General features: G+C 39.9%; 1 protein-coding gene across 3 annotated transcripts in view; it reads left to right on the plus strand.

Annotated features, from left to right (window-relative positions):
• The window catches only part of KLHL2 (kelch like family member 2), an 80470-nt gene that overhangs the window by 12241 nt on the left and 54384 nt on the right, over window positions 1–13845 (plus strand). For all 3 annotated transcript variants that reach the window (XM_059697773.1, XM_059697772.1, XM_059697774.1), the window contains 2 exons: window positions 134–259; window positions 9318–9424. In XM_059697773.1, coding sequence (XP_059553756.1) covers window positions 134–259; window positions 9318–9424 — 233 coding nt within the window. Of the gene's footprint in view, window positions 1–133; window positions 260–9317; window positions 9425–13845 lie in introns of those variants that run through there.

Raw genomic sequence — 13845 nt, forward strand, 5'->3', positions numbered from 1 at the left:
TACTATACCGTGAGACTTCTAAAGAAGTGTGGGAGGGTGCATTCACTGTATCTCTTGCAGCCTGATAAGCCTAAACTAAATTATCTTTAATAAGGTCTTTTTCTGTTTTTTTGTTCTTTTCTTTTATGTACAGATGCACAAAGCAGGGTCATCAGAAGCCTGTCGATTCAAAAGATGATAATACTGAAAAACACTGCCCAGTGACAGTGAATCCTTGGCACGTGAAGAAAGCTTTTAAAGTCATGAACGAATTAAGAAGGTATCATTACATTAACATACATGTAAACATGGGTGTCTTCCCTTTAAGTTTCAGCTGTTTATAGTAAATGCACTCCTCTTGCCTCATTGTTGCTTTTTAAAAGCCTTTTCTGCAAGTGTTTTAAAGGAAGAAAGAGAGCAAATAATTGATCAGAAGTGTGAATGGTAGCCATATTGACCTTGTGGCTATTATTAATTGAGATGTTCTGTAAGCAAGAAATACATAATGGATTTCCAAGATTTAGTACAAAAAAAAAGAATGGCAAATAATTATTAATAAGTTTTAAAATGTTGATTACATTTTAAAATATATTGGATATTTTGGGTTAAATGGAATTTATTGAAATTTGTTTCACTGTTTTGTTTTAAATGTAATTACTAGAAAATTGTGATTTGTGTTATATTTTTATTGGACTGCGGTAATCTAGGGTTTCTAACTTGTTATCACAAAGAATATGGAAATAAAAGTTTTAGACAAGAGAAGAATGTAACTCTCTCTTTGGTGGTGGTGGTAGTATTTTTAGGTAGTAATTTTAGGTAGTATAGCCAGGTCTATACCCATTGCTTAGGTAATTCTCAAATGTGTTAAGTAATGAAAAGAGTGACTTTAAAAGTGGACTGAAATATGAGTAGCATTTCTTTTTTTAATTAAAAGACTAATGTATGTACGAACAGTATTGGTTTTGTTTTCTTAGCATTTTGTGAAAGACATTTTGCCCCCATATATTTCTACATATATTTGAAAGTTTGGGCTAAAAAGGGAGTGACTTAAACTTTCCCTTAATGTCTCTGTGCTATGTCTTGTTTGTTTATTTGTTCTTTAATTAAAGAGTTAATAACTGTTTATCTACTGGTGATGGGAATGCAGTGGTGAGCCAAAACAGACATGGTTGCTGTCCTCATGGGGCTTATGGTTGACTGTAGGAAGCAGGCATTAATCAGTAAAAGAATCACACAAATAATTCCAGTGGCAGTAAGTGCTATAAGAAGGGCTATGGAGGCAGGTAACAGGGCTATGAAGGAAGGCTTCCCTGAGAAGATGGGAATAATTGTGCTGAGATCTGAAAAGAAAGAGAGTTAAGGAAATGAAGTCCAGATGGAGTGAAAGAGATTAGAGAACTGTGTTCTACCTGGGGAATGGCAGTGCTCAAGTCTATGCTGGGAGGGAGCTGGCCTCACTGGAGGACCTCAGGAGCAGCTGGGGCACAGATGGCCAGGAGGTCATGGCAAGAGAGGAGGCTGTGTGGGTAGATGAGGGCCAGCGTTCTTAGGACCTTATGCATTTTGTTCTTTATCAGGAGCTCCTGGGAGAAAGCCATTAAAGAATTTTAAGCAGGGATGTGATATGGTCAGATTTGTATTTTGCAAAGAGCACACTGGCTTCTGGGTGGAGAGTGGATTGAAGAGAGAGGGACAAGAGAAAGTTAAACTGAATACTGGATGTTTGATTTGCTTCCTAGTCTTACCTCACAACATTTTCAATAAGTAGGTTTTCATTTAGTCTTTGGGGAAAAATATAGCTGGGATTACCCAGCAGGTTTGGCCATGCTCTTTCAGTGTTTTAATCCCATTGCAACAGTAATGATTAGAATGTAAAATGCAGTGAGTGGTTCCTAAGTGGAATTGAAAGAAAAGTAAAAATAATAGATTGTTGTGAGACTGAGATCTTTAATGGCGTTTCTTTTCCTTTAAAAGGTCTAGAAAAACTGGCTTTTTAAAAAATATATATTTTTATTCATTTTAGAGAGAGGAAGGGAGAGAGTTAGTGAGATGGATACATCCATAAGAGAGAAACATTGAGAGAGAAACATCGATCGGCTGCCTCCTGCTCAGCCCCTACTGGGGATAGAGCCGGAAACCTGGCATGTGCCTTGACTGGGAATCGAACTGTGACCTCCTGGTTCATAGATCGATGCTTAACCACTGAGCCATGCCAGCCAGGCAAGACTGACTTTTTTTTTTTTTTTTAAATATATTTTATTGATTTTTTACAGAGAGGAAGAGAGAGAGATAGAGAGTTAGAAACATCGATGAGAGAGGAACATCGATCAGCTGCCTCTTGCACATCTCCTACAGGGGATGTGCCCGCAACCCAGGTACATGCCCTTGACCGGAATCGAACCTGGGACCTTTCAGTCCGCAAGCTGACGCTCTATCCACCGAGCCAAACCGGTTTCGGCAAGACTGACTTGTAATAGTCCTATTCACATTTCTTCCCTACTTCCTTGGGGTGTGGGAGCCGTGGCCTTCCACCGGTGTTGGGAGTGCATCTCTTTGAGCCTTAACTATAAAGTGAGGGGAGTGGACGGGATGCAGTGTACGTTTCACTGAGACTCTGACATTCCCCGGAGCCCATGCTTACCTGCTTACCTGCAGGCCAAGTGTCCTTGCCCGCTGCTGGGATTATTTAACTGTAGCTTTCATTCACCTATTTGTTTCATTTTGGGCGTGAACTATATGGCTGTGAAGTAGTACCTTCATGTTCTTCGTGTTGCACCATTTCAGGAGCTAGTGTGTCACCAGGCGGGTAGTTGATAACTGATTTTCAGAACGAATAATGACCTTTGAATAGCTGGAGAATGTTGGCTGCCAGGTCTATAGCCAGGATTGTATAAAGAAGTCATTAACTGCTAGTGTTTTAAAAAATGAACTCTCTTTGGGATTCATTAGCCTGCCCCCCCCCACACACACACCTTTTTTTTTTTTTTTAATTTTTTTTTAATGCCATTCTCTTCTCTCTTACCCCTTATAAGCATTGGAATAATTCTTAAAAAACAAAAAACAAAAAAATCTCTGAAGTGGCCTACTCCTTGTACAGAAGTGTAAGAAAATCACTTCTTATTTCCTGTCCTTGCATCAACTTCCTGCTGCCAGGAAAGGGTGGCCGAGAGCGGTTTCCTGACTTCTGGGAAAGAGCTTCCTTGTTCTCACCACTGTGCTCTTGGGCTGCCCTTCTAATTGGCAGAATAACAGTTGTCTGCAGAGTCCTGCGAAGTTTTGCCTGATGGAAGTGAAATTTGAGGAATAAAAGTCACTTTTCTTCCAATTATAGTTGGTGTAAAGTGTGGTTGTGGGAGAACAGGAGTTTTGTAAGGTTTAAGTTAAAGAATTAATATAGACTAGTTTTTGGAGGTTTTGTAGACAGGAGGCCCAGATACAGCTTTCTTTCCCAGCCCCATATGAGCATGAGTAACTTAAAATTATTTGGTTTAGAAATCCTGCAATCACTACTAAACAGTGCATTCAGCAAGTATTTGTAAGCCCGGTTCTCCTTCGAAATCAGCTAGCATGCCCAAAAGGCTGCATGGGAGCCACCAACAGTATCAGACTTGCCCATGCCCTTCCAGTGTCTAGATTGCTTCAGTAGATGTCAGAGAAAAGGATGAGGTAGTGGATTTCTCCTGGGAGAATGCTTTTCAGCAAAATGAGCTCTTGCATCTTTTTTTTTTTTTTAATGTCTTGCCCTCTTTTTTTTTGTCCTAACACCTGATGCTGTTCCAAGATGCCCTGGGGCACATTCCTAAGGCTGTGGTCAGTGTTTGCCCGGTGGACTCTGACTAAGAGCGCATTTCACCAGCCTGACACCTCGATTGTTACTTTAATTCCCTGCCCTGTGGCAGGAAGTGCCTCCAGATTTTCTTTGACACCCAAGGAAGCAAGGTGGACAGATGCTATGTCAGCTGCTCACCACCCCCACTTCCAGTGGAAAGTAAATTCTTGTTTCATGTGACTCCTAATTATTTTTGATATCTCAGAGCCTGATGGCACATTTTACTTTAAGGAGATATGTATATATAACAGTGATAAGGTTTTCTAGTCTTAAGAATTCATTCATTTTTCTATCAGAAAATCAAAGAATGTCTTGGTACGTTCAGGCATGTTTTATTAATTTTCAAAGCAGTTTTTTCCCCCCGAGAAGGACCCATTCTCATGATGTCATTTCATTTAGGAGATGGAGTGCCTTTTATTTTTCTGTGCCATCTGAGTTTTACATAAGGTTTGTGTTTCTCCTGTTCTTCAGATTTGAGCTTAGAAGCAACTTCTTTCCAAAGCCCCCCATAGAGCTGGCCTCTCGTGTGTTCCCAAACACCCCACACTTGCGCCATCTTAGTAGTCATAGGTTGACTGTGTAATTACCTGTTAGCTTGTCTGTTTTCCCTGCTCGACTGTACATTCCTTGCTGTCATGGACATTATCTTTCTTATTGTGGTAAACTGACATAGTGCTTGGCGCCCAGTTAGCCACACTGGATATTTGCTAAATGAATGGGTAAATGCAAATTATGCTAAATAGCAACTGTATCTCATTATTCTGAAAGTCTTTCCCTTCTACAGTCCATTCATTCATTAGACTTCAGGTAATAGGAACATAAACTCAGAAACTCACCATGTAGACTGGGTGTGGGCTGCTGAAACAAGGTTCCCTTATTTTTATTGTCACACTTTTTGTTTGTAGCCCCTTTCTCCTCACCCCAGAGTCTTCCAGCTTGTGAGCATGCACCTTTGGAAAGAGGTAAGGGCCAGACTCAGTAGACACAAACTGGCTGAAAGCTAAGAACAGGGGTTCTCAAACTACAGCCCCCGGGCCACATGCAAATACAAATATTGTATTTGTTCCCGTTTTGTTTTTTTTACTTCAAAGTAAGATTTGTGCAGTGTGCATAGGAATTGGTTCATAGTTGTTTTTTTAAACGATAGTCCGGCCCTCCAGCGGTCTGAGGGACAGTGAACTGGCCCCTTGTTTAAAAAGTTTGAGGACCCCTGGCTAAGAAGGTTGGTCAGATCTCTCTCATCTTTGAGTGCTGTTTTAAAATCTAGAGACAAAACAAAAATTGAACACTGGAACTATGTCTTTGATTTGTAATGTGGCCCTTAGACTCCATGTGACCTTACCCAGGGTATGAGCTTCACACTAGTTTGGGGTGCTTTTACCTTATTAGTTAACATCAATGAATAAGCCAGTAAGACTAAGCTAATTATGTGGCACCCAGCAGGTGTTATGCTACAAGGATTGGATCAATGAGTAATTGTAATTGAAGCTGAATGTAATTAATTATGTGATTTTGAGGTGTTCAAATGTAATTCCACTTAAGTTCCATCTGGAAACTAGAGTGCTAAGAGGGATGGATTACTGATGAGGAAAACAGGCATAAAGATGCTCGTGACTGATGTTTGAGCTGTGTCCAGATACTCCCTAGGAAAATGCAGATGACCCTCTTGAGAGACCTGTGCTGCTCTGCCGACTGCCTGCCGTCCCACCCCCTTCTCTCCTTTGTTCACACCCTCTGCCTCTTCGCACTTCTTGTTCCACACGTCCCCATTGGGCTCCGCTGCTCCAGGTCGCCATGCAACAGCACATTCTGTTCTGTGTGTTCTCTTGCTCCTTCTTCACTAGCTAACATTGACTTGTTTTCAGAACTCAGCTTAAGGTCAATAACTCTAGGAAGCTTTTTCTGCCCCTCAGATAGCTCTGATTTAGATGCTCCACTGTTTCCAAAGCATCTTTACAATGGTGCCTTCCACTCTATTCTGTAATCTTTGATTGTCAGTCCTGTCTGCTAGCCTCAAGCAGAGATGATCCTGCAAGGTCTTGTTGAATGAGCAAATAAACTTTGATTTTTCTAAATATTCTTGTAGAGGTAGTGCTAAAAACCGCCTAAAATTGGGCTTTTATAAACTATAAATACAACTTTAAAAATAGTTTTTAGTATATATTGTGTCACATAATAAATTGGTGTTATTTATAACATACATTTATAATTCATACTGTCTTTTTTATGTTAAACCTCACCTGAGGATATCCTTCTATTGATCTTCAAAGAGAGTGGAGGCGGGTGAGAGAGACGGGTGAGAGAGACAAAGAGAGAAACATCAATGTGAGAGAGACACATCAATTGGCTGCCTCCCACATGTGCACCAACCAGGACGGGGAATTGAGCCTGCAACCAAGACACCTGCCCCTGACTGGAATCGAACCCGGGACCCTTCAGTTTTCAGGCTGACACTCTCCACTGAGCCAGACTGGCTAGGGCTATTTTATACTTTCTATTCCCTGTTTTATTCAAACTTTAACACGTCTTACAACCACACAACTTTAGATGGATTTGTGTAGTGGTTAAGAGACCTCTGGAGCTTGTCTCTGTGGATTTGAATCCTGGTGTTGCCACTAGAAGGACTTTAGGCTGGTTATTCATCTTTTTTTTTCAATCCTCACCCGAGGATATTTTTCCATTGATTTTTTAAGAGAGTGTAGAAGAGAGAGGGAAAGACAGAAACATTGATGTGAGAGAAACACATTGATTGGTTGCCTCCTGCACACACCCTGACCAGGGCCCAGGCCGGGGAGGAGCCTGCAACCAAGGTATGTGCCCTTGACTGGAATCGAACCCGGGACCCTTCGGATCGCAGGCCGATGCTCTATCCACTGACCCAAACCGGCTAGGGCTGCTTATTCATCTTTTACCTTGGCTTCCCCAGTTGTACATTTGTGGGGTAAAAATCAGTCATACCTACCTCATAAGATTGTGGAGGGGTCTGAATGAGATAATATGTGCAGGTAAAGCTCTTGCACGGCTTCCTCCTGAAAACACTGCTGATTTTTCTCACCCTGCAATTCATAGAGTTGCAGAGTGGCTGTATATTCTCAGAGCAGATGGTAGACGTTGTCAGTCCGCCACACTGACGGAGGAATCACAGATGAGTGATGTGGAGGAATGACAGCTTCGTGAGACATTATGCCACCTTTTATGCCTCTAACGTGGGACCTGCCTGATGTCTCATACAGCATCGTGAGCCATTACATCAGCACCACCCATGAGCTATACTTCAATCCAAAGGGCAGAGCAAGCTCATCCCCGGTGAGGCCCAGGACGGCGTCATCACCGGTGCTAGGGGCCATGATGTTTCTGACAGCTTCTCCTGCACTGGAGGGAAAATAGATGCTAAAAAGGTCTCCGAGAGTTTTTTGCATGAACTCCACGGAAACAAGTTTGTAAAGTGTGGGAAACTAGCAGGACTTGGTTAAACTCTTGTGAAAATGTTGCTTATAAGCTTCTAGAAACTTACAGAAGTAGGCAGGCCACCCTTGGAGGAAATAGACAGAATAGTTGAGGTGGGGCCACGTGTGACTTATGCATGCTATACATATAAATTCAGTGCTCAGATAGTTGGGGTGCCATGAAAGGACTTGGTTTCCCCACACCTGTTTCAGCCATTGGTAACATGACTATGAGTCACTCTTAGAGTTGGTGCCTTCTTGCTTGTTCTGGAATAAGCATCAGCAACCTTTTTTTGTTGTTGTTGTTGTTGTTTTTTGGCCAAAAAGACACTTTTATTTCGCTAGGGAATCTTACCTAGCAGCTTGTATAGTGTGTAAAAAATGCTTACCCCACATACTTGTGAATGAATTAAAATGGATAGTTTAGAATTGGAGGTAGGTTTACTGAATAATGGCTTAAGGTAAAATAATGGTTTAGGACAGGGGTGGGCAACCCCTGGCACACGTGCCAAACATAGCACGCCAGTAACTTTTGCTGGCACGCGAAACCCTCTCTTATAATCTTCCATTTACAATTTTTTTCTTAATATCGACTTTTTTATTTTTCAGATAAATTCAGTGTAGGTGCATCTTAGATAAATAAATAATTTTACATAACAAGTTATCTTAAAGACCATAGACATGGATTGATGAGAGAGGGGAAGAGCAATTTCTATGCCCTGCCTTAACTCTCCCTGTCTTCCTAGATCCGACTAGTGTTTTGGTTTCATCCACATACGCTTGTGAATCCTTCTTCTCAGTGATAAATTTTGTTAAGTCTCGTAATAGGAGTAGCCTGACGGATGAAAGTAGTAGCTTGTGCATATCTCTGAAGGTCACGAAATATAAACCTGATGTAAAATCTCTGTCATCAGTGATGCAGCAGCAAAAGTCCCACTGATAATATCAAACGGAGTCATAAAGTTTTCTGTCGGACTATCAGTGTACATGTATACATTAAAAAATAAATGTAGCCCTGACTGGTTTGGCTCAGTGGATAGAGCATCGGCCTGCGGACTGAAGGGTCCCAGGTTTGATTCCGGTCAAGGGCATGTACCTTGGTTGCGGCACATCCCCAGCAGGGGGTATGCAGGAGGCAGCTGATTGATGTTTCTCTCCCATTGATGTTTCTAACTCTCTATCCTCCCTTTCTCTCTGTAAAAAATCAATAAAATATATAAATGTTCAAGTCTTACCTTTAAAAAAAATTTTAAAAAAAATGTATTTTTCATCATCATATACTGTGTTTTTGTCACTCGAATGAATTTTATTATTCAACGTTCTTCACATACGTACACCTTAAAAGATATCAAGTAGGCGTAACATGTTCTCAAAAAATTAGGGTTGGCACGCAGAAGAATTTTGAGTCAGAGATTTTGCTGGTTTTGGCACGCACTCACAAAAAGGTTGCCCACCCCTGGTTTAGGATAACAAAATGCTTTTTAATTTTATATGTGGAAATATTTTCGGGCCTTGAGGCATGAGATATTTTGCATTGATTAAGTTAAGTTTCAAATGTCCAAATGCCTTTAAAGCAGCAGGTGAAATTATATTTAACTTTACCTTTGTTTGATGACCCAGGGTCATTTTGAATATGTGTATTTTTGGTACTTCGACCCAGTTTAGTTTTCTACATGTGTTTTATCTTGTCTTTATCTTAATGTCAGACTGCTGTTTGCCATTCTGCTGATGCTGTTCTTCATTTAAACATTCTCTCTTGGTACAGTCCATCGGTGGTTTGCTGCCAGTAATTTCCTTTAATTTGTGGAATCAGTAATCAAGGTTGGAAATACTTCTTTGTTAAACAAAGGCAAGATTCTGAGTAAGGGCCAAGGCATGTCGGGCCTTTGCCACAAGCGTTTTCTACGTACTTCCTGTTTAGGAATCCTTTTCTAAAGGATGGTAGCGTTTAGTTAGTCTCAACTTTAAAAAAGTGGGCTTTTCCTGTAACATTTTTGCATAGGATGCTCAGGACATTTGTTATTGGTATCATTAAAATGTTTTTCTCTCTGCTTTGTAAACAGTCAAAATTTGCTGTGTGATGTCACAATTGTGGCTGAAGACATGGAAATCTCTGCTCATAGAGTGGTGCTGGCCGCCTGTAGTCCTTATTTTCACGCCATGTTTACAGGTATGAAATATTTTAGTTGTGGGTATTTTTAAAATGTATACAGATCTGGGCTTTTTTTTCTGTATTTTTTAATTAACATTTACTTTTATGAAATGAAGCATTGTAATGCAAGAGAACTCTTGCTTTGTTCTAGATTCCTCATCTTTCATTGTTGTAATCATGCTGTGTGTATGTGTACGTTACATACTCATAAAAATTTATCCTCTGTTTTCTTCCTGTACATTTATATTTACATATGTCGACTCAGTTTACCTTCTTGCCATTTACAACAGCTTTTTGGCATTTTATTCTTTTGGTAAAAAAAGCTTTCACTATTTTACACATTTTCAAATGATTCTCTTGTTAGTTTCATCCAAAGAGATGTTTATTTAATGTCCTTTGATTTGGAAAAACTTAGAAAATATGGTGTATACTTAGACATCTGTAAAAATACATATAGAATGATTTTAGTTCTTCTGGAAAAAAGTAATTTGTGCCTGCCACACTTAAAGTCTTTAGCCTCATTCTTTGAAAAAGATTTAAACATAAAAAAAAATGTAAACAAAGAAATGAAGTTCCAACAATGAGCATGCAATCTTAGAGTACTGGTAGTTGCAATAAAGTACTTATAAATACAAGTGTAGCAGTACAAAAGAGCACAAATGCAAAGTTATTCATGCTTTAGAAATTGTTATGTAATTCCCGTGGTTAACAATTTTACTGGGTACTCACAAGGATACAGAACGATGTAAGAGTGCTTCCTGCCCCAGTAGCTTATTGTGTCACTGGGGAGATGAGATGTGCACAGTTAAATACGTAATAGTGTAAGGAAGATCTGTGTGCCCAGAGCTGTGATGCAGATGGGGAGGACTGAGATGGGCAACATTGAGAGGGGATTTGACGTTACTTGAAAACTCATGGAAATAAAAGGATTTACACAGATGAAGATGAGTGTAGAAGGCCATGTGTGAGAGTGGGCTTAGTGTTTTGGGAATAGAGAAGTCTGGAGGTCACCTCTCTTTTCAGCCTATTGAAGTCTTGCTGTTCCTGAACTGAGTCAAATAATCCAGAATGTAGGAAGGATGGCTGAGGGCTGTGAGCCAGGTTGGGATAGTGATTTGGAAAGATGTCTTTACTGAGTGATTTGAAAAGGCAATACTCATAATGTGGGACTAGTCAAATTTTTATGTCCTGGGGGTCCCTTCAGTCTCTTGGTTTACTCTTAACCACTTCAGTAAACAGAATCTCCAGGCTTGTAAGAGGAGGATCGCTTTGAAACGTGCTGGTGTAATTTAGGAATTCCCTAGTAAAGTGCTGTCCTCTGTAAGTGTCCTTCCTTCACATGACACTGCTATTGCCACTTCCTTGTCAGAATTACCAGACCTTTGGGATCCCCAGTCACTTTATCAGTCTGTGCTTGACTCTATCGCTTTATCAATCTTTCCATCTGGAGAATTGGGATGATAATTTTACTGACTTCTTAGGGTTTTTGCAAAGATTAAATGAGATCATAGCACTTTGCTTGGCACATAGAAAATGTTGGCAGTAATTATCATGGCTATTACTATTAACTAGAGGCCTGGTGCACAAAATTCGTGCAAGGGGCTTGGCCCTCGCAGCCCTGGCCGGCCCTCACAGCCCCTTGTAGCCCCGGCTGGCTCCCACAGCCTCGGCCGGCCCTCTCAGCCCCTTGCAGCCCACCGCAGCCCCTCACAGCTCCGGCTGGCCCCTTTAGCCCCTCACAGCCTTGGCCAGACCTTGCAGCCCCAGCTTCATCCGGAAGGTTGCCTGGAAGGATGTCCAGAAGGTCGTTCGGCTGTTCGGTCTAATTAGCATACTAGCTCTTTATTATCTAGGATTTTATTTACTCTCAATTCCTAAATGGGATGTTCTGTAAGAATTAAAGATTGAGAAAGTCTTAGACAATTTTGATAAATATTGTCATTTCCATAGTTACAGAAATATAGTGATCAACTTAAAACTACAAGATTAAGATTAGTTTCCTTTCCCCTTAAAAGGCAACACTTTCTCAGCCTTAGATACCCAAAGACATGGATGCTAGAGATGGCATTCTTATGTCTTTACCTTTCTTCTGTTTCCTTTATAATTTAACTACGTTTCAGTTTCCCTTATATAAAATTTTTTTTGTCCAGTGGTTCTCAACTCTTCATGTTTTAGTTGACATGCAATTTATGAATATGGAACTTTGCCTAATGACAGAACTGGGGGGGGGGGGCTGAAGACATTTGAGTCTATTAATTATTCCTAGTGTATCTCAGTTTACTTACAGGTGGGTACTTCTTGCAGTTCAATCTATTTCTGCCTGAGAATACTTGGTCAAATTTTAGATTGCTATGTGCTAAAGATGGATGCAGAACAGGGATACTGTGTTAATTTCTGGCACATATAAAATGTGAACTGAGTACCTCCATTGGGTGTGGATTTTTTTTACAACTCTATTGAGGCATAGTTTACAGAAAATTGACCCATTTAAAGTGTGGAGTTCAGTGATTTTTAGTAAATTCACTGAATGGTACTATCATCACCATAAATATATTTTAGAACATATTATTCATATCACAGTATGTATCATCAGTTTGTTCCTTTTTATTGCTGAATAGGTTCCATGGTATGAATATACCATATTTTGATTGTTCATTCACCAGTTGATGGGCATTTGAGTTGTTTCCAGGTTTTGGCTGTTATGAATAATGCTGCTGTGAACATTCATGTGCAGTTCTTCGTATGGACAGATATTTTAATTTCTCATAGGGATAGATATCTAGGAGTAGAATTGCTGGGTCGTATGGTAAATTTATATTTTAACTTTTTAAAAAACTGCTACACTCATTATTTACAATAGCTAAGATCTGGAAACAGCCCAAGTGCCCGTCAGTAGGTGAGTGGATAAAAGAAGTGTGGCACTTTTATACCAGGGAATGCTGTGAGGCTGTGAAAAGAAGGATCTCTTACCCTTTGAGACACATGGAGGGACCTGGACACCATTATGCTCAGTCAGATAGGCCATTCAGAGAAAGACAAATATCATATGATCTCACTTTTACGAAGAATCTAATGAATATAATAAACTGGTGAACAAAAAAAGATCCAGAGACATTGAAGCATCCAGCAGACTGATATATTTCAAAGGGAAGGGGGCGGGCATAAAGAGATTAACCAAAGAACTTACATATGCATATATGCATAGCACATGGACACAGACAGTAGTGTAGTGAAGGCCTGGGGGTGGGGCAGGGGCTGGATGGAGGGGGGAAAAAGGGGATACATCTGTAATACTGCCAACAATAAAAAATCTATATTAAAACAAAACTAAAAAGCTGCCATGCTGTTTTTCATGATGCTGTACCCCTTTATTTTCCCACTAACAGTACACAAGGGTTCCCGTTTCTCCAACTTCCTGGCCAACACTTGTTATCCTCTGTGTGTTTTTTTTAAAATTGTAGTCATTGTAATGAGTGTGAAATGACATCTCCTATAATTTTAATTTGCACTTTCCTAATAACTAATGATATTGAGCATCTTTTCATGTGCTCATGGTTCTTCAGTAATAGATGTTGTTTACCTACCTGGCAATCTTTGTATGTTTTCTTCTGAATCCACTGGATAGTCAACAGTTTGACAGAGATTAGGCAGAGCAGATATGGAGATTTGGGAGTTTAGTGTGCATACTATATTCATTTAAGATTTGCTGGAATATGAGTTGTCTTGGTCTGAGCCTTGTTAAAATTTACTATAAAACATATACTAAAGGCCAACAAATAGACCTTTGCATATGTCTCCTGTGTTATACACCACATATATTTATATTCTCCTGCTCAGTGGATAATCAGAAGTGTTTCCAGTGGCACAGGGCGTTACCCTACTCTTATTTTCCCATAATTCACCTCTTAGAAAATGGGGAATATGCATATGATCTTTCTTGGCCCTTGTTTTTAATCTCCCATAAACTGTAGGTGAGTTTTTCATTCAAATTATATCACCTAAAGAAATAATTGTGTTATTCCTCTTAGTTCTGAGTATTTGGATGGAGAAGGGATTTGAAAAGTAATTCTGTGATTTAGTCACAGGTTTTCACTTTGTGAGGCATGGGTCCATTTACAGCAAGGCCAAGTTAACTGTTACTTGAGAAAGAATGTGTCAAGTTGGGTTCTTGTGTTTTTTAATTATTTGTTTGTTACAAATGTGAAATTTAAAAAACTGTTTCTTCTACAAATTCGAGGCTAAAGTATCTGAAATGCAGTGGGGAAATACCAAATTTTAATTTGTACTCCTTTTGTGTGCTTTTTAAAAAAAAGTTTTATTGATTTTACAGAGAGAGGGTGGAAGAGGGGGAGATAGGGAAACATCAGTGTGAGAGAGAGACATTGATTGATTGCCTCCTGTGTGTACCCTGACCAGGGATTGCACATGCAACCTGGGTA

Source organism: Myotis daubentonii, chromosome 5 (assembly GCF_963259705.1).
Source record: "Myotis daubentonii chromosome 5, mMyoDau2.1, whole genome shotgun sequence".
NCBI classification, from domain to species: Eukaryota; Metazoa; Chordata; class Mammalia; order Chiroptera; family Vespertilionidae; genus Myotis; species Myotis daubentonii.